Consider the following 25,121-nt stretch of genomic DNA (forward strand, 5'->3'; position numbering starts at 1 on the left):
AGAAATGCAAATTAAAACAATTCTGAGGTACCACCTAATTCTTATCCCATTGGCCAATAGGACAGAAAAGAAAAATTACAAATGTTGGAGGCTTTGTAGGAAAATTGGTACATTAGTACAGCTACTGTTGGTGAAATTGGGTACTGATCCAAGAGCAATTTAGAATTATGCCCAAAGAGCTACAAAACTGTGTATTCCCTTTGACTCAGCAAGTACTACTAGATTTCTATCCCAAAGAAATCAAAGAAAATAACCTAAATGTACCCCAAAAATTATTTATAGCAGCTCTTTTTGTGGTAGCAAAGAATTAGAAATTAAGAGGATTGGGGATTGGTTAAAAATTTATGGTAAATAAGTGTGATGTATTACTAATATGCTATAAGAAATGATAAGCAGGATGTCTTCAAAAAAAATCTGGGAAGACTTACATGAATTGATACAAAATTAAGTGAGCAGAACATTGTATACAGTAAGCAATATTGTAAAATGATCAGCTGAATAATCAACTCAGCAATACAATGATCTAATATGATTACAAAGGATTTATGATGAAAAATGCTATCCAACTCCAGAAAAAGAATTGAGAAGTCTTAAAGCAAATCAAAGCATACTTTTAAAACTTTAAAAAAATTTTCTTATTTTCTTTTGTAACATGGCTAATAGGAAAATATGTTTTAATGATTGCACATATATAATTTATAGCAAATTGCTTGCCTTCTCAAAGAGTGGCAAGGTAAGAAAGGGAAGAAGAAAATTTAGAATTTGGAATTATTAAAAATGGATGTAAAATTGTTTTTATATAAAATCGAGAAAAATTAAATTAAGAAGGCAATAAGATACATTATTATGCAGAGCATTGGCAATACTTATTAATATTAATACCCATAGAATTCTCAAATTTTCTATGGAAAGTTTGTATTTTCTAAATCAATATAAAAGTGTCACTAAGATAGCTGAGGGTGTTATTTACATTGTTACTGTAAAAGGTGAAAACAGGAGAAAAATTCTAAGCACTCAAATAATCTAGATGTTTTCATGTGTATTTTTTTACACAAGCACATGTACTAAACCTTATTCTAAAATAATAAAAATAAACAACCAAAGGCTTCTATTCTTAACTTTCTTCTCCTACTTACACTTAACAAAAAAAGCTGTGAGCATAAGACTCATTCTCAACATGAGCTTGACTCAAGTCAGGAAAAATTTTATATGATTTCAGATCCCAGGAAAGGAATTTTAGACTTGCTAGCTACTACTTTGAGTATATATGTGATTACAGAGGAGATTCTTTTTTTTTTTTTTTTTTTTTTTTTGGAACAAGCACCACTTCCAAGGATATGTTTTTTTTCTTATGCACACACTTTGTGCAAATAAAATAGAGATAAGTAGAAAACATTTTCAAATTGAATAAAGTACATAATCTAATGTTTTAATTCTTCATCAACTAAATAAAGTCAGCAAAGCATGCACATGGGCAGTTCCATTTTTTTTTCACATTTTGAACTCAGAGAACCGGCTCAGCTTGAATTTAAAAAAAACTTCTAAGTACAAGGGAGTTTGAGCTCACAGATAATATAGAATACCATCTCTCTCCCCATACTTTCATTTAATTGCAACCATCAAATAGCCAATTTCAAAAGCTTTTCCCCTTCCTTCAAGAGACATTTATAAGTGAATCCAAGGTACTAATATCCTCAATTTTTCCTGTGACATCCTCAAATTAAACCATAGAGAAGCCCCATTTCACTGCTAAGAAAAATTAGCCAATGGGATTTTTAAAAAAAAGTCTGTCTTATTTATTTCCCTGATGCTTAGTGTAGTGCCTGATATATAGTAAGTATCTAGTAACTTTTTTATTCATTCATTCTATATTTCTTACTCTCTAATGCTTGTGGATATTTTGAACCAAATTACGTCTTGACTATTTAGATTCCTAACCTTTTTGCTATTCTGACTTCTAACCTGGATGCTCATTATCTTCACTTTCTTGGTCCTCCTGATTCTGGTGATCTCTGTTTCATGATTGTGGAAAAGTATATTATGTCAATTAGCTAATTTTATTTTTATTTTTTCAGAGATAGCTCTCTCATTAATTACAAGATAAAAAGTTCTCTAGCAGATATTCTGAATTTTCAGTGAATATACCTCATTTTTTTATTTGTAATAAAGTCAAGAGCAGTGAATTTCATAAAAGTTATTCAGGTTTTCTGAAAAGTGGTCAACAAGAATTTCTTTTCTTTAGATGATGAGACTTCAGTTGTGTCCCTAAAGTATTCATTAAGATATCAAATTTTGTACCAAAACCCACCATTCCTAAAAGACCTTAAGAGAGGTACAAATTTCATCAACAGATATAAATAGGAAACCCAAGATCTTACATATGGGACAAAGCTCATCAATAGTTACTGTGCCATAGAGAAGTCACATTGTCATTATAGAAAGGAAAAAATAATGGATTGTGGGAAAGAAGACTAAGAAAAAATCATTCTCTCAGGAAAAAATGAGAATAGAAGCATATTCTTGCTTTATTATGTGAGATTCTCCTGGGTAAAATGGAAAGAAACTTTCCAAATAATTGAGAACATTGTAATATTTTTCAATGGATCCACATTCCCAGATAGAATGTACAGACCTGACAGTTATAGGCTAGACTCCTTTTCCCAATAACCTTCTCAGTGGAGTACAAGGTAATGATCAGCACAGCATCTGATGATTTCAGTATATTATTCATAATGAGTATTGTGTAGCTAAATCATCAGTAACTATTTAAGCAGTGGATCCCTGATGTTCCCAGCAGGTCTATAACTTCAGGACTATGAAATACTATGTTCAGATAAGGAGAAACAACTTTTAACTTTGATGAGTTTAAATGAAAGGTAGCAAAAGCCTCTGATGAAATCGTATGATTCTTCCAACAGACAATAAATTCCTGGAGGGCAAGGACCATGTTTTATTTAAATGGATTTATTTGTTGCTTTTGTTGTTTTAATTGTTTGCCCTCTCCCTAAAACCATCTCCTCTTCTAAATATCCCCATTTCTCTCGAGGATGTGACCATCCTTTCAGTCACTCAGGTTTACAACCTCAAAAGTATTCTCAAAGCACCCTCCCCCTCCCTCATAATCTTTATCTTATTCACTGAGAAGCCATGTTAATTTTTACCATCACACTATGTTTCTCATCTGTTCCCTTTTCTTCCTTTACCCAGACAGTACCATACACAAAGCATAAATTCCCATCACCTGTCACCTGGAATATTGCAATATCCTTCTAACTGATTTTCCTAATTCTAGCCTCTCTTAGACATCCTCCATATGTTTGCCAAAGTTTTTTCCTAAAGGGCAGGTCTAACCTCCTAATCTCTTCCCCTTCTCAAATTTAGGTGTCCTCTTATTATCTCTAAGAGAAAATATAAACTCTTCTGTTTGGCATTAAGCCCTTCATATCCCAGCTCCAACCCACCTTACAAGCCTTATTATACATTTTACTCCCCTTCACATACACTATAGTCCAAACAAACTTGTCTTCTTACTGTTTTCATGTCCTGTCTTTGTGCTTGAAATGTACTCCCAGAACCCCCATGGCTGACCTTTATTCACAAATCCTGGTCAAAAGCACCCTTTTGAATATCTGGGCCCAGCCCCCACTATCTGCTCAGCTTCCCCCAGCCTCCCACCGGATCTGAGCTAACTGAAAAGCCCATCAAGAACTTGGAGTACCGCCCACAATCCCCTTCTAGGTATAAAAGATAGGAGCTGGAGCTCTCTTTTTGCAAGAGCCCTCCCCCCCCCCCAACACATGGCATCTTTCCGGCCATGTAAGGGTTCCTGCCCACCCAGCGGCCACCTTCGGCCCTGGTGTCTTTCTAACTGAACTTTACTTCCAAATTCCTACAATAAACCTTTTATTTATCAATCTTAAAAAAAAAAAAAAAGAAAGAAAGAAAAGAAAAGATATGTACTCCCAGCTGAGAGAAAGAAGTGTGAGAGAGAGAGAAGAGAGAGAGAGAGAGAGAGAGAGAGAGAGAGAGAGAGAGAGAGAGAGAGAGAGAGAGAGAGATATGTAAGAGACAGAGACAGAGACACAGAGAGAGATACACCATGTCTCTTTCTTCCAGAACCAGGCTTAACAACTCAATTCTTAGAGTGCAATGATCTTATCCATTCCTTTCACCAGGAACTGAAAAGAATAGAGAAGCCAAGGATGGCCTATTTCCTAGAGTCATGTAGAGTCAGAGGGGAAAAGATTCCAGGACTTCTCCCTTTAGAAGATAGTTTTTTCACCAAATATTATGAATGAGAGTTACCAAAAGACAAAGAGAGCCGTGTCAGAGTTAGCTGTGGCCTTTTGAATGCCTCCACAGACAAAAAGTTTTTCATTAACCATATTCACTGACTAGAACCAATATAGCTCCTCATTCTCCACAGGTCTTCTAGGCACTTTCTTTCCACATTACTACAAAAATACAGGGAGCAGATTTCTTAGCTTTTTTGCCATTGAGATTTCCTGTCCTAGAGGTTCTGTTCATTTGCAAAGGCCCCATTATATATGTATATACTTGTTTGTATCTACTTACATGATTACCTGAAATCTCTCCTGATGTAAATTCTTTGAGGGCAAAGATTTTCAATTCCGTCTATTTTCTCAGTGCCTGCTATTATACCTGCCTTAATAGTCACTCCAAAAAATTGTTGATTGATTTTGGAAAAGTTGTCATGACCAACAGTTGAGCTAAATAATCATGCTCAAGAGATTTTGTGAGATCTTTATGATCTTTTGCAATATTAAAGAATAAGGAAGGACTGGAAACTTGAATGATTTGCTTGAAGCTATTGTTTAAAAAAAGAAGAAGAAGCAATAGCAGAAGCAAAAGAAGAAGTAATAAGCCAAAAATCATGATGAATTATATTCAGGAGAACTATGCTCTCATCTTGCCAAGATGGATTACAAAGAATGGAATCAAGTGCGGATAGCTCTATATCCAGACATTTTCATTGTTCTGAGTCTTTACTTAGAGACTGAGTTGCTTAGGTTATGTGTATTATAAAGTTGTTTGCTTTTCCCTTCAGCAGGCACAGAAAAATCAAGGGCATGTTATGTAGGGGGGATCACACCATAGCAGTATGAGTAAGAGCAAGATGAAAGGGTAAGAAAGGAATATCCAAATCAAACATACACAGTACAGGTGTGACAGTGAAGTTTATATTCTAGTTGATCCACAATGTGATACTACATCAAACCAAGAAAAGTTATCAGCTGCTTAACAAACTATATACTTATATCTGAATATTAGTTGCAACATAGTTGCTAAAGGCTAACAGGTTTAATAACCACATTAAGAATAAAGTATTAAAAACCACTTTTTAAAAATTTTAAGTCAATGCAGATTTATAATTTGAAGGCAAGTAGTATAATCCATTGTGGATCTGAATAATGTAATAATAAAACATCTTTAAAGAGGATTGCATAGCAATCTCTAATTCTAAACTTCTAAGTAGTAAATACAAGGTCAAGATACTTTGGTCATAATCAGATATTTTCAACAATTTATTTATTCACTGTGTGCCTCATTTTACTCATCTGTTCTAGGTCATAAATAATGTTTTTTGAGTGCTTTTCTGTCAGAGAGGCAGCATAATGAAGTGGACAGACAGTTCATCTCAAAATCAGGAAGATTTGGGTTTAGATTCCACCTCTGACACATACTTTATGATCCTAGACAAGTTATTTAATTGATCAATGCCATAACCAACTCTCTAAGACTCTGTGTTTCCACAGACTATGAGTGCGAAACTACACTCATAGTAGTTTCCGGACTTGAAAGTTTCCTGTATGAAAGAAATCACAGGTCCAGTCCTTATTCCTCTGACAACACTATTGTGGGAACTAATGAGTTAATGGGAAGCGATGAATTGCTTTTATGTGAAAAGCAATTATCATCACATTGTTATCCTCTCAAACATTTTTCGGTTGATAGCTAAACTGAAAAATTATGCAATGTTAAAGAAAACAGTGGTATCTCCTCCTAAATCAGGTGTCTTTATAATGAATGAATGAAGTTTATGTTACCCATACTCTTAGAAAAGAAGCCTCTTTATGTATTTCAGAAACAGAAAAGAATGGAAAGCAAGAGATCCAGTAATGGTGGGAGAAGAGGAAAAGAGGCAAAATGGATGAGATTAAAAAAATTAAAGCTTATTGCCAATTACCACTATGGCCTTATTTGAATATTATCTCAAATAGTAAAAGTGGCAGGTGACTACTTAAAAAAAACTTACAAACAACATTTTAGCTTCCTCTTTTATGTGAGAACAGTCATTTTGTGGAAGGGTAACGTTTGTCATGAAATCTATAATATATTAACAGAGCATATGGAGATGAACGGTTCATTTCTTTTTACCCTTCCAAAGTGAATTAAGATACTTATTCAATAGGCATAGCATAAAGAGAAAAAATATACAGCCCATGCAAAAAAGGAACCATTCTCCCAGAATAAGATTGCCAAACTCATTTTGCAACACATAGACTTTCTCCCTGAAAACTCTCCATTTGAAAAATTATCACAAAAAATTCTGTGGGTTTTTCATTTTCTTTGAAAACATTTTGAGTAATTGTAAGGGATAAAACATTAACAAAGGACATTATTTCTAGGAGACATATATCCTTCAGTGACTGTAGTCAACTATTATATCATTTCAAGCAATAGTAGTTAAGAAATTCTGAGACTTTGTTATATATGCAAATGAAAAATAAAACAAACATTTATTTCCACAATCATTATTAAATTATGACACATTATGAGTCATTAACAATCAGCAGGCAAAGGAACTGGATTCTACCAGTCTAATGCTCCAAACAATCAAAAATGATATCCATGGGGCAATTAATTTAATACATATTGATTATTCCGATTTCCAAACTAAACCAAATAAAATTAAATGGTAAATGAATAAGCTAAAGGTTGAGCCAACCTATAAGGTGGGGGGGTCTATATCGGTGACAGATAAAATCACTCTTTTAGCTGACTAGATCTATTATTCCATTTGGTGTATCATTATTCAGCATAAAACATAGTACTTTGGGATGTGAGACCTGTTTGGAAGCACAGATATTGGGAGCGAGCTGAAATTTCACAAACCTGTTCTGACTAAGCAGTCTATTTGTATTTAGTTTAGATAATTTGTCTATTCCATATTGTTTAGTCCTATTTGGGAGAGAATCGGGTGGTTGCCCATAGAGTTCAGAGTAATATCCCTTTTTCTAGCAGAGTATATATATATATATATATATATATATATATATATATATATATATATATATATATACACACATATATATATACATACGTGTATATACATATGTATGTATATATATACTCTTTCTTAAACATAAGTTCCTTGGAATAAAAGAAAACCCCAGGGTGAATGAGGGCAGTAAAGTGCTCCTAAAGAATCAGTTACAAGAGACCACAAGGTCTTTCCTCTGGTAACCAAGCCCCATTGTTCAGATCCTACCAAATATTTTATGCATCATTCTGATTGAATGCTGACACCTCTTGTGCCCTATCACACCACAAGTAAAGATAACCCAGAGCCAGGCTTAACTTGACTCTTAGGATTAACTATCCCTTTCCCAATAGATGTTTGTTAGGATATGGCCAGTCACACTGCTTAGAAGAGGAGCAAGGAGTCATCAATTACATCTTTCTGGCATCATGATGGATAACTCAGGTTTGCAGTCTTCTCTAATATTCATTTCTAAGAACAACAGAGTTCCTTGGTATTATGTTAACACTTTGCCCTTCATACCCTTACAAGTCATTGCCATCTGATCCATAACCAAGTACTGTTATATGTATTATCTAACTTAATTAGATTCTAAATTTCTTGAGAATAAGCATCATTATGCTTTTCTACTTGGATTCTCAGCACTGAAGGTGTTGTGTAGAACATAATAAGTCCATAATAAATGTATTTCCATTCCATTTACCCCTGTCATTTTATAAATGAGGAAACTGGAGTGTACAGAAATAAAATCCTTAAAGTTGTATAGTGACAGAGTGGAAAGTACAGCTTTTCCTTTATTTCCCATCACCTTCCTAAAGAACACTAAATAGAGTAAAGAATTCTAGGCTTTAGAACTAAAAGAAGTTCTAGAAGTCATTTTGTCCAATTCCCTTCTTTTGCAGATGAGGACAATGAGCCCCAGCAAGATACTTAATAAACAAGTAAAATGAAGCAGAGCCAGGATACCTTTGGGGTTAAATGGCCATTTATCTAATTCTTCTTAAATATTTAAAATAATTATTACTCCTAATTAATCCCATAGCATAATTTAAAACTTCCATTGTTGTTAATTTAAAACAAGGTTCCTTAACCCTTGTTGTATCATGAACTATCTTTTTAGTATGGAAGTCAAGGGCTCCCTTCTCAGAGTCAAATATATATATATATACCCATAGGCATAATTGCAAAGAAAATAAATTGTATTTAAACTTGTTTTTATAAATAAATATTTATATATTTGGTATCAATAAATATTATGTTTATATTTTATAAATAAATTTATATTTATTTAAATAGTCATCAAAATACTTTTAAATAATTTCATGAACTCCATATCTTAAGAATCCCTGCTGTAAACATAATTATTAGGTCAATGTGTGGAACTATAAGCTAAAAAGCTCCTTGCTGAGATTAAAAATATAAAGTCTAATCATTTTAAATCATATATTGATGTTGTTATTGGTGGTGGTGGTAGTGTATCTCAGCAGTTCACAAAAATATTTGATAACTTATGACTGCCTTTTCAGTTCTTATCCATGTTATTTACCTAGACTACACTGATTTCAGGCATGATCCATTTTGCTTCAGATTATAATATGGAAGGCCAGGTTAAGCCTATTCAGTAGTTCAATGGTTATTAGACACTCTCTTTTGCTCTTCAGATGTTTTAATAAATTGAAATATCAGTATTTGGTGGAAATGATTGGTATAAATAAAAGTTTTATTTCTTCATTGCCCTCATTTCACTTATTCTGTTAAAATGTATTGAAGATAATCTGTCTCACATCTCTCTCTGTAAAAAGTAAATATAATGTAGTAAGTATTCTCACCAAAAGTGAGAACAACTCAAAGTTGTCTTCACAAAGCCTATGACCAAAACTCTCTGAATTGCAAAGTAGCTACCACGTAAAATGATACCTTTTAAAAGCAACAGTTGAATATCTACAAAGAAATAGAGAGATTGAATCTAAAGTCTCATCAGGTATGAAACTTGTCCCCATAAAAAATAAAATTCAAAAGTAATAAATGGATATAGAACCTAAGGGGAAAAAAAAACTTTTTTTCTACTTGTATCCTATACTTATTAGGATTTTATTGAATAAAAAGAAAGTGGTATAAAGGTTACTTAAATGAGCTTTAAAAAATGAAGTCAAACTATTTTCTGGAGAGGAAATAGGTAAATGTAATAGTCACTCAAAGATTTTGTATGACAAGTAATACAGGAGTCTTATTAATATGAAAATAAAATTCAAGGGCAGCTAGATGGTGCAGTAGATAGAGCAACAGCCCTGAAGTCAAACACTTCCTAGCTATGTGACCCTGGGCAAGTCACTGAACCCCAATTGCCTAATCAAATAAACAAATAAAGTTCAGTGTGACCACTGTATTGCACTGATAAACATTCAAGGAAAGGGAGAGGGTGACATGTCATGTCTGTACTTTACATCAACCTTACAGGTGAATAAGGATTAGGGAGGACTTGTAAAACTGTGTTCTGTCCTGAGCCTTCCTTTTTTCTCTCTTCACTAGAACACCTGGAGAATCTCATAAGTTCCCAGGATTCTATCATCAGTTTTACTTAGATAACACAAATTGACAGGGGAATAAGGAGGAATGGCAAGCTATGTGGCACAGTAGGTAGAGCACCAGGTCTGGAATCAGGAAGACCTAAGTTCAAACCCAGTCTCAGAGTAGCTTGTGTGTCCCTAGGCAAATCATTTAAACCTGTTTACTTCAGTTTCCTCATTTAATCAACATCAATATGAAATGGTGGAGGGAAGTGTTCAATTTTTTTTATTCACCAATTTTCAAAACGACTAAGATGTACAACTTCTTTCATCATATTTTGCAGAAAACTACCTAAAAGACTTCTAAACAGAATATATTATCCTAAAAGTGTGAGAAAAATTCACTAAATCACTATACTTTCATTTCTTTTAATATTTTAAAATGCCTTCATTGTGCTTTCCTCATAGAATAATGTCAGAAAAATTATTCTTGCCACTGAAAAAAATGACAGATGCTTACATGATAAGCAAAGAAATTCAGGGAGCAATATGCACATTTACAATATAGTAATGATCATGATATAACTTATATAGTAATGGAAAGTTTAAAGAGAGTTTTATATATATATATATATATATATGTATATATATAAACACAACAACTCTGGGAGGTAAGTGTTATCATTATCATTCTTTAATAGATAAGGATATTGAGATTTAGTGACTTAACCATAGTTACAGAGCAATTAAATTTCTGAAGCAGGATTTGAACTTGGACTTTGACTCTTTAAATCTAAAGGGTTTTTTTTTTACTTCCACCTAGATTCCATTAATATGCTTAATTATAAATGTTTTGGCATTTAATCAATTCTCTTTAGTGTATTTTTCCCCTAAGTAGTAACTAATGATTCTACAAACTACTGTACATCATGAAGCAGCACAAAACACTCTCCTTCCTCATTCCCTCTCTCCTCCCTCCCTCCCTCCCTCCATCTCTCTCTCTCTCTCTCTCTCTCTCTTTCTCTCTCTCTCTCTCTCTCTCTCTCTCTCTGTATGTGTGTGCACGTGTGTGTACATGTGTGTGTGTGTGTGTGTGTGTATCAACAGCAATGATCATGAACTTAAGAACTGCTGAAATAGAAACTGCAGATAGGAGCATAGTCCGCTGTCTTTTTTATCCCCCCAAATGCATCTTGGAAAGAAGCTTGTTACATTCAGTTAATTCAAACTTCAAGAGAGAAGTCAGTATTACCTTAAATTGAGAATGTAGTCTATTAAAGATAATCTGTCCATTGTCCATTTACCTTGAATTTAACTAGAGGTAGGACTATATTCAAAGGTAAGCTTATAGAAATTTTGAAATAAAATAGATTTTGAAGATTTAACTCCTTCATTTTACATATAAAGAAAATGGATTCCAGAGAGACTAAGTGACCTGTCCAAAATCATACAGTCAGGTAATGGGGGGGATGAAATTTAGAATTCATGTTCTTTTCTTCATACCTTATTGTCTTCTAGAAATAAATCATGAGAAAAGGGTTAGGATATTTTTTGACAAATGGCCTTAAAGAAAAGTAAAAAGACATTCTGAAGAATTTACAGAAGGATATGTTATTAATAATTATGCATTACATGTATATGGTCTTTTATAATTCTCAAAATACTTTCATATTTACATATTTCTGTAAACATTTACATTTGCAAGAACTTTTCACCACTTGGTTTGCAGAGTCAAAAGCTATTTTGACATCATAGGAAACCACATAGATTTGTGTTACTCCTGACATTTTCCTGCAACTAGAGAGAAGTAGAAATCATGTCAGTTCTGTTTTGTCTGACCTACATCTGTGCTGAGAAGCAGTTCTTCAGATAGCAAGAGGAAATAAGTCAGGAAAGTTCTCACAAAAATTATCCTATCAAGAAGTCATTTCTGTCTTTTCCATAATTGAACTAGTCCCTTCCTTCCATAAAACTTATAATATAACATCCTTTTCTACACAACTTGAAATATCTATCAAGGATTCTACCTCCTCCAGGGTCCTGAAAAACATAAGAAAGAGAACTGCATTTGGAACTTTTCTGTAACTAAAATTCTGGCTTTGGAAATTTACAACATGTGTTATGAAGCTGCTTTATCTTCTGGGTGCTTAGTTGTCTTTTCTATAAAAATAAGACTTAACTGGAAATATCTTTTAGGTAACTTTCAGTTTTAAATTCTATGATTCCAGTTTTCTTCCCAACTGCTTGAAGTTTTTGCTCTCTCTTTTCAAGAAAAGGATAGGTTGTACTCTTATGTCTGAATGGATATTGTCCAATAGATCTGAGGAGAAATATTCATTTAACAATTGCTTCAAATGAAACATTTGAAGCATTCCTTCAATGTATATGGTGGTTAATCTTTCATTAAACAAATCTCTATAATTTGGCTTCAAATTAGGGAATAGAAGTTGGACTGAGATAGAGGATAGTCCAGATTCATCACTTGGTCCATTCACGCCTCCTCTCTTATCCTCTGTAACTTCATATTTAATATAAGTGGGTTAGATTAAGTGATCATTCATGTTTCTTTCAACTCTAATATACTATGATTCTGTTTTCAAAGAATTGTGAGCATTCAGGGTCATTCACTTTGACATTTACCTCCTAAGCTTCTGTTCTAAATACTCTTTATAATGATATTAACCTGTTGATATTTTCAACTAACTTTGATACTATTTTGCCAAATGAACACAGATGATCAAGTATATGAGTTTTGATTTCAATTCTGAGGGTTCCTAGAGTCATTTCCTTAAAAAGGGGCAAGGAAAAGAGACATAAGAACCTAGACTTTCCAAATACAGATTCCAAATTTGTCCTGCTAACTGTCTTTGGAGAACAGGTCCCTCTCATGTTTCCTCCAAGAGTTTGATAATCTTAGAATCAATGCTACATTCTGATGTAATATGGTAGTGGTAAGTGCACATTCCTGATGTTTAAGAGGAGAAAGCCATTGGGCTCCTCTCTATGAGTATCCCCTCATTTCAACAAAGAAAATCTAATTTCTTCCAAATATGACATTAATTTTTAAATTAAATCATTCATTCATTCATTTTATTGAGTACCCATTATATTGAAATCACTATAATAGTCATTGTGTAGATAATAAAGATGAAAGATATAATACAAGTGACTTTCTCTCTAGAGCTCAAAATCTAGGCAGGAAGGAGATAATTTAAAAAAAACATAGCCCAGTAGAAGACAAGATGTGAAAAATATCATGAATAGTACAATAAAATGCAATAAAAGTTTTTATTTCTCTCCACAAATCCAGATAATAGAATTTGCTCTTGATTAGTATTAAAAGTTCAAATTTCCTGGACATTTACAGTAGTATATTAATCCCTTACCAGTTTGACACACACACACATACACACATATACACACACATATGCAAATATTTACATATATCAATATATATAAAGGAGCACATATATGTGTACATACATATTAAGGAGTATGTGGGATGAAAATTAATTAATTTAGGAGATTCTTTTCTGAAACTAAAACCAACTCTACAGGTCTGAGATTCCTCTTATGGTTGATATTTTCAGAGGATTCAATAACTTGTCTTCCATTCATTATGAAGTTTCACTCTAAGTGATAAAATCTATGATGTTAAAAGCACAGGTATAAAACTGGGAATTCACTATGAAGACTGTCTATCAAGTTTTTCAGTTGATTAAATTGGACACAAGGGAAAAATGATTTTTTTTAAATGACTGCTTAATTTTTTTTACATTTCCTTAGGCAAATGGTAGGGGAATTTAGGACTACTTCTGAGAAACTGGATCATTGGTTATATCATACACAATGATTTTATAATTAGGTTGACATTATGTTAAAATGAAGTCACTATAACCCTGACATTCAAATGTCTTTTCACTGGTGGCATAAAAATTAGAATGCCTGCCAATTATTTGAATTGTTATTTTCAACAATCCTATCTTTTAAATGGACATTATAAATTCAGATATTAAATATTTCAATCACCATATATTTCAGTATTTTTATAACATATTCCATTGTTCATTCAAACTAAAAATACTGATTTTGACAACTCAAAAGAACTATTAAAACTATTAGAAGTCAACAAAATCCCTAGACAGATTGTTATTAATTTCTGTATTTTCCTCTGACCTATTAGAAAGGAAAGATTGGAAGTGGGAAGATAAGGGGATAAAAAAAAAATCAAGTTATAAATTCTTATCTAAATCCTACAAACAACATTGACTATTATAAAAACTAAGGGCTAGGAAAGACCTCATCCATTGAGCTTCCTGTACTGAACTCAAGTTAATTATTATCTAACGTTCATCACCATATTATCATTTGGAAAGAGTTCCATCTGGTTTCTGTGGGTGGAAATGTCACAGACCATTGTACTATCCTACCACAATGTAAATATTGGCAGCAATATTTTACTAAGGGAAAAACAGGTCTCAATCAATTTTATTAAAACTTGAACTAGTTGAAGCTATTACTCTGTAGAGAAAGGAAAAAAAGAAATCTCAAAGAAAGTTATTACTGGATGATTTAATTTACAGTAATGAATATATAGGTAAGGCTATGCCAAGAACAAGGAGAGTACTCCATACAGCCAAATACCAAATCAGTTATTATTCCTTCCCCCTCCCAGCCTCTGCTAAATAGTTCACATCAGATCTTCTATCAGGCATCTAAATTCATTCATGTGACTTAGGAAAAAATTAAAAATCACCCTTTTCAAGTGTAAGAGTTATTTTGATTCTCCAATTGTAAGACTTAATAAATGGCCTATCTCACATTAGAAAAAAATCTATCTTTGCTATCTTATTAACCCCTATAAGCCACACTCTATTTGCCCAAATCCTAAAGAAATCATTGTTGTAAAGACTTCAAATATGATTAAATAAGTTTTGAAATATGACAAAAGAATGTGGTTTAAAACTTTGCCAGTGTGATTAATTCCTCATCTAGAAGATAAATGCTGGAAACAAACAAACAAGCAAACACTGAGAACTTTGAGAAAATACCCATTCAGTCCCAGGAAAATTAATGTGACCATTTCTGACTGTAACAGTTTCTTTGAGAAATTAACACTGATCATATCACTTTGAGATTAGCTATCCCTTCATAAATAGGTGCAGAATGGTTCCAGGAAAGAATAGTTCTGATCTCATATAACATCTGAATCAAACTAATAAGCAAAAAACCTTTTTTACCCTTATCCATAAACATCACTGGCTGATAACTACATTCAGTTGTTGCTTGGATTGTAAAACTGTACAAGCAGCCAAAGTCATAAGTAATCCTTGAGCTCACTGTCCACTTCACTCTAAGGTTGGAATATTATCACATTCTTCATTTCACAGATGGTGAAAAGGAAGCATTGTATTAAACCTGCCTCACTCAAGTGCTCACAGAAAATCAGAAATAGGGCTATGAACAGTAGAATAAAACTGTTGAATTTTAATTAATTCTCTTTTACTATCTCCTTCAGAAGAACAGATTTGACTGAGATTCCTGGGAGTTGCCTTCACCTAAAAGTATTGCTGAAGACACTGAGATCAATGGAATTGAAGTCATAAATGTTGCACAAAAGTCTTGACTTTTGCCATTAAGATCATAAAGATTTTTCATTTTCTTTTTCAAAATCTACACTTGTGACAATTCATATAATATCTAATACAAAAACTTCATTATCATCTCAAGGTTTGGTTAATGTTTGTTTATTAATAGAAAAAAGATGAAAAGATATGCTATGAAATTGGTAGTTATCATGTTTCAGAAAAGCATAATAATCCAAGTAAAATACTGAATTAAGGAAACATTTTCAACTTGTTTCATAACAGCAGGAGCATAAACAGTTGGTGTAATGATATCAGAAATGTATTGTTCATTTCTAGTATGCTTCTCAGAGAAAAGCCACGATTTCAGCTAATATGAAATTTTGACATCATGTTCCTCAAGAAAATCATTATGGCAAATAATAAGATATCAGCTACTAGACTAGAAGTGATATGCAAGTGGACAGCCAAAGGCCATGCTTATAAGACATCTTTGCTCTATGCTCTGGGGTCTAGCTAGCCATCCTATATAGTCAGTACCATTTGGAAGTTAGGGCAAAATCTAGGAAGAACTTTGGAAATAATTCTATTCACATCAAGCAATAATGGAGCTCCAGAAATTGCATTAGTCCACATATCTTTGAAAGGTTGCAGTTTTCAGGGAAAGCCAAAGCTGATTGTCTCTCTTTAAGAGGATGTAAATATTACCACTATAACCAGCAGGTTGCCTGGATGGATGCTCATGAACCTTGAATTCATTTGAGTTTTATAAAATAATGACAGCTTACATTTCTGCTTACATCTGTTTATTACAGTTTATATTTAATTTTTAAAATTTCATTATCTTTTCTGGTCATGCATGTACAATAATTTTGAATATACATTTCTTTATGAATCATGTTTAGAGGGGAAAATCAAAACAAAAGGGAAATACAGTTTCTGTTTTCAAAGAACACCACATAGATTATTCCATTCATCCTCATTAAGTACACTCAGATAGAGACTATAGTTATGATTATGTCCATTTCACAGATGAGGAAATTGAGACTAACAGATTCCAATTGATTTGCCCATAATTCTCTTGACCACATTATTTCCACTAAAACTTTCTTAAATGTTCTAAAACACTTCCTTTCAAAATGTTTCCAAATAAACAATATCACATATCCTATATAATTTTCTTATCCAAGAAAAAGCAGGATCAAAACTGGGGGAAATTGGTCAGTAATGTCTGAATTAGATTTTTAAAATACCTTATATATTGATCTATAACTTTACACTCTTCAAAATACCTAAAGACATTAGGACTGCACATTATATACTGGTTTGCTAGTACCAGTTTGATTTAATTTTATAAAATAATAATTGCTTCCTTTCAATTGCAGTATGTTTCTTTGCTTAGAAATTGAGCTTTATGTTGTTATATATTCTTTATAACACAAATTAGACTTTTGCCTATATATGAAAAAATAAGCTCTGCAGTCTTCCCTTGATTGTAGATGACAACCCTTTAGTCTCTACATCGGAATAGTCATAATATGAAAATTGGTCAAAAGGGAAGCAGCAACTACAAACATCCAGTTATCTGAAATATTGCATGAGGCCTTCATGTGTTGCTTCACTTTCTTACCTATCCATCACTTCATCTTCTTCACAGGAACATTTTAAGATTTTTGAGAGCCAGTCTTTGTAAGTAGCAATGAAAATGAAGTATAAATAACATACACAAACATATTGGTATTCTGAGTAAAAATAATTATCACAACACTAAGCTCGCTAACCAAAATGTGACATATGGGAGCAACAAGCACTGTGTGGTGCTGGCTATTTCTTGTTCAAAACATTCCTTCAAAAACTGTATTGCAACAATGAAGTAAAAGTGGAAAATTGATGTGAGTCAGTATAACAGCAATTTACCTGTCCATTTTCTCTCCTGATATAAAATGATAAACTGTGGTATCAGACTTCTCTTGAAATTCTTGCTTTTTTTCTTGATTAATAAGAATTTTCTATATAGAACTTATGAATCTGTGATGGTAAAATAGTGGAAACGCCATAATGCATGTGCTCAACTTAGGTCCTTCTGACTATTTCTGTCAGAGTACAAATGCTTCTCTGCTGCCAGAGAATATAGAGTCCAATATAAGCCAGAAGTATGTGGTAACTATATTTCCTGCTCTATTATTTACATATGCCTATTTTAATAGTCAGTAGTTACTAAACAGAATGTATTTATTTTGCAGTTTGTATTTTGTTTTGTAGTTAACATTATCTAACAACTAGAAGTTGTGAAGCAAATCACATCTAAAATACACATGCACATAGTGTATATGTGTATATATATACACATATATATACATATGTGTATATATATACACATAGTGTATATATAAAATACCACTAGACAACCAAAGAAAATCCAGAAATATTAGTGATTAAGATTTCCACATCTTAAATTGCTACTAAAAAAAGTAAAATGCTTGTAGAGGCAAATTCTATGTGCTGTTAAAACTCAACAATGAATTAAAGAACCCAATCAATGAACAAGGTAGGTCATGATGGTTATAGTTATGCCTATATCACTTATGAAAGTTTGGGTATTTCATTCTACTTTCTCAGAATTCATCAATTTCTATCCATTAAGATAAAATAGCATATGAGATGATATAAATAACCTATGTTTAATTTAAAATTAACACTCAATTATCAAACTATCTTCATATCTTTTAACCATGTAATATTTGTTTGGGAAAAGATATCTGACATTTTTTTAAAAATGTTAACTATTGAACTTTAAATTGCAGAGTATTTGTATCTTTAATGTCCCAAAGGAAGACCAAAAAATGAATCTATTTCAGTCCCCCAAAAGCAACTTTTTGCTTAAACTTTAAAGTCAAGTTTTAAAATCCAAACTTTTACATTCTATGCATCTAAATACCCTTGATATATATCTATATATATAGCTATATACCCTTGTATAGTTCAGGCATTCTTTAAAGTGCTAGCCTTAATTGAAACATGGAAGGAAGGAAGGAAGGAAGGAAGGAAGGAAGGAAGGAAGGAAGGAAGGAAGGAAGGAAGGAAGGAAGGAAGGAAGGAAGGAAGGAAGGAAGGAAGGAAGGAAGGAAGGAAGGAAGGAAGGAAGGAAGGAAAGAAAAAGAAACTTTCAAATATGTTCTATAATATACCTTCAAGAAAGGTTGTTAGTACTTAAAGGGTATCTCCACCCAGCACATAGCAAAATAGGCTGAAAGAATGGGTGCACCCAATATAAACTATTTAAATTCCAAATGGATTTTACTTTGCTTTATTTGTCCAGACTGAGACAAAACATTTCTTAATTTTAGTCTTTTACTTTCTAGATTCAGCTGTTCCCATATCCAACCTAAACATATATACTGCATATAAAGCATAATGATGTTTGAAATAGTGAAGAAAGAAATAGTTCATTAATTTGCCATAATATAAATATTTCTCTGCATTAGAAGAACAATTATAACTATTTCCAAAAAAACTTTCCCCACTTTTTATTGGTCTAATGAGCTAAAAAACAAATTCTAACGTAGATAGAGTTAGACCTGCTATAGTTTTCAAATTCTCACTTGTACTCAGCTTTGATAATACCTCCGTAAAGCATACTTATTCTCTCTTACACTGCTTAGATTTTTTTAATTATTCTTATGTTCAAGGTAGTTGTCTCTTTACCTTTGTTAATTTAAGTTTTACATTTTAAGATATTTCCCACAATAAGTACTCAAATAAAATATTTCTAAAACAGCAACAGCATAAAATGCAATGGTAAACATACTAGAGGGAGGAGTTAGATGCTGTTTCCTTATTTTATTAAGATTTGTGATTATATGTGAAATGGAGTCATCTGAGCAAGTCTTCTCAAATGTACATGGTCATCAAATACATTTTCATCATTGTAGTTCAAGGTCTAGAAGCTTGTTGCTGATATCATTCCTAAAGAATGAGTAGAACTGTCAAATCTCTTTTGGCATGCAAAAGTTCTTTTTGTTTTTTCATTATAGACTCAGGGTCATAGAAAATCAATCTCCACAAACTAGATAAAATTAACACAAGGACAAAATGAACACTTGATTCATTCTAATATCAAGTAAAAAGATTACTTGGTTTAATAAATAAAAATAACTCATTTTCCCATCCACACAGATGCCAGAAATTTTATACTTTAATTGATCACCATAAAGCTACAACCTAGTCTATATTTACTTCTAGAATTAAAACATTGAATATATTGTACATTTGATAACATTTGAAATGTTAAGGGTGATTATGACAGAGATAAAATAACTGTTATGTGACTAATAATAATCATGTGTCCTCCCCTAAAAAAGTTGGAATGTGATCATCTGTAGTTATCATGGTAACAAATAAGTTGATGAAAAACATGCAGAAATACCTAATAATCAGCACATTTACTTCATCTTTGTGTTAATAGAATTACTATTGAATAATAATATCATCTATTACATTTGGCAAAATGTTTTTTCACATCTCTACTAGTTATTTCACTTACCTATACTCCTTACTAAGAAGACTAAACAAAAAGAAGAATTAAACAAATGTCAGAAGTCTCCCTTTACCCAAAGAAAAGAAGAAACCCTTACCTTTCTGTACACAAGCATGTTAGGTGATTCATCAGCCACCCCATTACTGCTCTGTCCATAATTATTTCCCTGTGCCATATCACCCCAAATCAGAGAGGCTCTTAAATAATGGAATTTTCAACTTGCCACTGAAAAAAGTAAGAGAGATCCCAATAAGATTTTTATGATTCACAAATGGTGAATATTTGACACTTTCTATTTTCATTCTTTCAAAAGTCATTCATCCAAAAACTAACTTTAGAATATTTCCACTCTGGCACTTTGGTAAAAGAATAAAACTTAATAAACTACAACATTAACATAGCTACAACATACAGAATCAAGCTTCAAGTAACCTTAGGGATTATGAATGCCTACCACTTGGATCATACACGTTCAGCTGATTCCTATTTTAATTGAGACTTTTAAAAAGAGGAATCACTTGAAGAAGTATTGAATGGTCACATTATGAAGAAAATAACATTTCCTCTAATTACTGAAAAGGGAGGATCTTTTTAAAATTACAACCAATTGCATTTCCACTTGATTTTATTTTCCAAAAAGGTCTGTAGGACAATACACAAAAAACATCATTCTTTCAACTGCCCCCCTCCTCCACAGTGCTTCTCAGGTGCCTGCTCTACCCTAGGCATATAAATAATAGACTCATATTCCTGTGCAATTCACTAGCACGTGTATTTTCTCTTTTTACATCTGGGGTTCCTATAGGGAGAGAAATACAGCACATTTCTGCTTGTCCTGGTCACCTAGTTTCACTTTCTCTTAGTGTCAGCTATTTGTTCTTTTTTTGCCCCACACTACTTTAAAAGAAGTCGGAGCAGTCTAGTTAAATTTTTGCAGGAAAACATTAGAATGTGTCTCAACCACGACATGGATTCGGCAACCAAGGAGGAGAAAACATTTCCGACGGCTACCTGGGCAATTATCAGTAGAAACCAAACTGTCAGAGCAATCAGCAAAGGAGGAGACAAACAACCAACCCCCAAATCTCTTTGCTTGACTTGTTCACGGAAGCAGCAAATGGCAGGCGAGTCTGTTTGCCCTGCAATGAAGCCGCCAAAGCCCAAGCCAGTGCTTTCAGAACCGTGGACAGCGCCACAGAAGGCGGCAACAGCAGCCCCTGAGAGAAAGCTATAGACTCAGCAGTAGCCGCCTCCCAACGCACAGCAAACGTACTCGCTTCACATAGTGCCAGATTGGGGAAGGGGGTGGAGGGGGTGGGGGAAACAGGGAGGGCTCCTCTATTTCCTTTCCCTCCTCCCCTCTCACCACCTTGTATTTACCTCCTCGGCCAAGGTCACGGCACCGCGGTGTCTCCTCTCTGGTGCGCACTGGGTGCAGTTGAGTGTCAGCTAGCAACAAACGGAGGAGCAATGCAATGAACCTTCATCACACAGAAAATGCAGAACCGCTCTGTTCCTGGTGCTGCGACCTCCTCTCCTCGTGCCCCTCCCTCCCAGCCACCCTCTTCAGCTGGCTTTGCAGGAACAGCTCCAGCAGCTCTCTCAGTTCGTTCTTTCACTCGCTTGCTCCCTTTTCCTCAGGACTGGTAAAGCGAGCGCGTGCAGGAGCTTGAGACGCCCTGGCCTGTGCGCGCGACAGCCCGGGGCAGGGAGGAGGCGAGGAGGGAAGAGAATAGTCACGTGGACGAGCGGAGCGTCCAAAGGTGCTGGTTCTGGTTGGCGTGGTTGCTACTGCCTCTGCCGCCCGCCGCCTGCCTGCCTTCCCTCTCTACACCACCTTTCCCTTTAAGTAGGAAATGGGCCAGAAACCCATTGAAGCGCGTTTCTGCTCTGCTCGTCTTCTCCAGTTCTTCCTCTTGCCTATCTTTGCTTTTAATACTGTAGGAAGTAATGGAGATCGGTGCTGTTGAGAGCAAACAGCAAAGAAAGGAAATGGCTTTAGGCATGAAGGGCTCAATCCAACTGGTAGTTTTTCTTTCTAGCTTGATGTGGGATTGCTCAGGTAGGAATCGAAGTTAATCAACTGCATTACTGATACTATTATTTTTAATATATACAATTTCTCACATGTGATACATTAATTCTTTCTGCCAGTCTCCAGATCGGGAGACACCCCGGGAATGAGGAGGAGGGTGGGGGTAGGAAAGACTACGGACTGATCTAATCCAGTTTCCTTGAAGCAATCCAGCCTTCCTAAAAAGTAGAATGAAAGTAAAGTAATTTGGGTCAACTTAAGCGTGAGTATCCTGTTACCTGTGAGAAAACATTCAATATATATCTTATTTTTTTTTTTGACTACGCAAAGTAAATTTCTCCCCACACATACACTTCATTTCATCCCGACTTTCCACCACTTTTAAAACATGCAAGAGGTGGAGGAAGAAGAAACCGTAGGATATTTCATCAGGATTCTTTCCAATTAATTGTCATTAACTCTCCTGCAAGAGTTACTGTAGAATGCATGTCTGACTTCTTAAGAAAAAAAAAAAAATAGGAGAAAGTGCATTCTTCAAAAAATAGGAGCCAAGCTTAACAATGATTCCTGACAAATTTACAGAAAGGATGATTTTAAAGTATGGTTTGTAATATTGTGGCAGAGAAATGATGACTTCCGGGCAGCAGAGGTTCTTCAAGAATAATATCAGACTAACCTCATTTCTTTTTTGATAAGTTTTGATGAAATATAGGAATACCATAAACATAGTATGCCTGGATTTCAATAAGTCATTTGATAAATTCTTATGGTCTAATAATCACTCGCATATGTCTAACATTTTTTAAATGTATGATAGACAATTTCTCCAGAATCCTGTAATGAAGTTAAAATATAGGGGGATGTGGACTGGATTGTAGCACAATTTGGTGGATTCCAAACTGGTTCAGTGGCCAGACCCAAGGATTATTGATGTTACCCATGAATTAGATCACTAATAAAAGGCTCTGGTGATATATTTTTATCTTCTACTTTTAAACATTCTTATCAGTGACTTGGATAAAAGCACAAATAGCATGCCTAATAATGAAATATGTAGATGTACAAAACCTGAAGAAATCATAGTCAGATAATACATTCAGTTTCTTAAAAAAATTCTCAACAAGATAAAATAAAATGAGGTAAATTTAGTCATGGTGATAAGGACATCTGCACATGAACTGGAGCACAAAAGAAGTAGGGTGTGGGAACACTGATTCATAATTGGTGGAGTTGTGAAATAATCCAACCATTCTAGAGAGCAATTTAGAACTATGTTCAAAGAACTATAAAACCGTGCACATCCTTTGACCTAGCAGTGTTATCATTGTATCCCAAGGAAATCATAGAGAAGGGAAAAGAACCTACATGTGCAAAAATGTTTATAGCAGCTCTTTGTGTGGTAACAAAGAACTGGAAATTGAGTAGATACCCATCAATTGGGGAATGGCTGAGCGCACTGTGGTATATGAAGGTAATAGAATATTACTTGTTCTATTAAAAAATGATGAACAAGCTGATTTTAGAAAAGCCTGAAAAGATTTACACAAATTGATGCTGAGAGAAACAAGCAAAGCCAGGAATACATTGTACACAATAACAGCAAGAATGTTTGATGATCTACTAGAAAGACTTGGTTTTTCTCAGTGGTTCAGTAATCCAAGGCAGTCCTAATAGACTTTAAATGTGTGAAATTATTTCATAATTCAGTAAAAATGCATTGAGAAATCTAGCCCAAAGCAACAAAGTACAATAGTATTGTCAAGATAGAGCTCTGCTATTAAGGAATCAGTAAAAATTGCTTTGCAATTTCCACAAATCAATCCAACCCACTTTCCTCCTGTCAAATCTGGGAACAGATTATTGCCCAAGTTAATTGTTTGTTCCGTATATACAGGGTATCCCAAAAATCTTAGTGTAGGTTGGATCTTCAAGAAGTTTTAATCTAGAGGTTTCAGACTGCACTAAGAATTTTGGGACATTTGGTACACAATGTTAGAAAAAATTTATTGGGTATCTGTTAAAATGTAGATTGATATCTAGAGAGTAGACATTTATTTTATACACACACACACACACACACACACACACACACACACACTCACACATATATAAAATCTTTCTTATATGGGTGTTCAGGCCAAACTCCTTTATAAGATTAAAGACATTTAAGAGGTTTTACAATATCTTGGAGCTTGATTTAATCTACACAGTGTCATCTATAAGTAGGAGGAACAGGAAGCACTCACCATTCACAGAAAATTCTTCCTCAGTGTGAATTCTATGATTGATCTCCTCAGTAACAGTAGCAAATACTTTTGGTGAATAAACATTTCTGTCTTTTATATTTCATGTGATATTATTGTCAAAAGTTCATTGAATAGGATTATTTCTGTGGTTATATTTCCGAAACTTCCTCAGATATTTTATATAGTCATGTAAGATAACTTTGTAAAAGATATTATAAAGCAATTTGTTCAACTGTGGGGAATACTTCTTCATAATCCATAAGTAAGAAGCAAAATGCAATCTTATATTTTCTATTTATTTCAATCAGTTATGATATGGTAAAAATGCTGTCCATCAGGGAAGATCACTTGCAAAAGCGTTATTACTTACTAATATCCTCATCAAGGATGGCCTAAATTTGCGTATAGATGTCCATCATAAAGATTTGGTATAGATAAGAAAATTAATGTACATAAATATTGGTAGTTGTTGAAATTTTCTTAGTCACTATTTTAAAAATACTAACTAAATAAATAAGGTTTAAGTTTTTCTTCCATGCTTTTGTTATGTTCCCTTCCTCTGTAAGTCAGTTGCTTATTGTCCTCATGACTATATCACTTTCAAATCTCCATTAGATATATCTATTCCAAATCTGTCTTTATTCTCTTTACTGCTGTTTTTACTTCCTCTATAAACATCTCAGAAACTGTCATATCTAAATGTGGTAATTTTATTATCCTTGACAGAAAAACGAGTTTATTGAAATTACTTTTGCAAGTCTTTTACATTTTTCTCCTTTGTAGTTCTCTTTCCATTTTCATCCTTGAATGATAAGATGGCTTAGCTTACTTGATATCTTACTAAGCTTTCTTAGACTGGTTTTATCAATCACTATTATCTATTTTATGAAATAATACTACTCACAATTATTTCTTTGTTTGATTTT

At 33.6% G+C, this 25,121-nt stretch overlaps 1 protein-coding gene across 3 annotated transcripts in view; it reads right to left on the reverse strand.

The window, feature by feature from the left end:
* RGS7 (regulator of G protein signaling 7) overlaps window positions 1-21,859 on the reverse strand; it is a 636,920-nt gene extending 615,061 nt beyond the window's left edge. The window contains exons 1-2 of one of the 3 annotated variants that reach the window (XM_074262502.1): window positions 21,295-21,859; window positions 20,012-20,139 (exon numbers count right to left, since the gene is read on the reverse strand). In XM_074262502.1, coding sequence (XP_074118603.1) covers window positions 20,012-20,089 — 78 coding nt within the window. In that variant the 5' untranslated portion in view covers window positions 20,090-20,139; window positions 21,295-21,859. Of the gene's footprint in view, window positions 1-20,011; window positions 20,140-21,294 lie in introns of those variants that run through there. The other 2 variants (XM_074262503.1, XM_074262504.1) reach the window with 2 other exon arrangements.
* Between the last annotated feature and the right edge of the window lie 3,262 nt (window positions 21,860-25,121).

This window comes from Sminthopsis crassicaudata, chromosome 4 (assembly GCF_048593235.1).
Source record: "Sminthopsis crassicaudata isolate SCR6 chromosome 4, ASM4859323v1, whole genome shotgun sequence".
Classification (NCBI taxonomy): domain Eukaryota; kingdom Metazoa; phylum Chordata; class Mammalia; order Dasyuromorphia; family Dasyuridae; genus Sminthopsis; species Sminthopsis crassicaudata.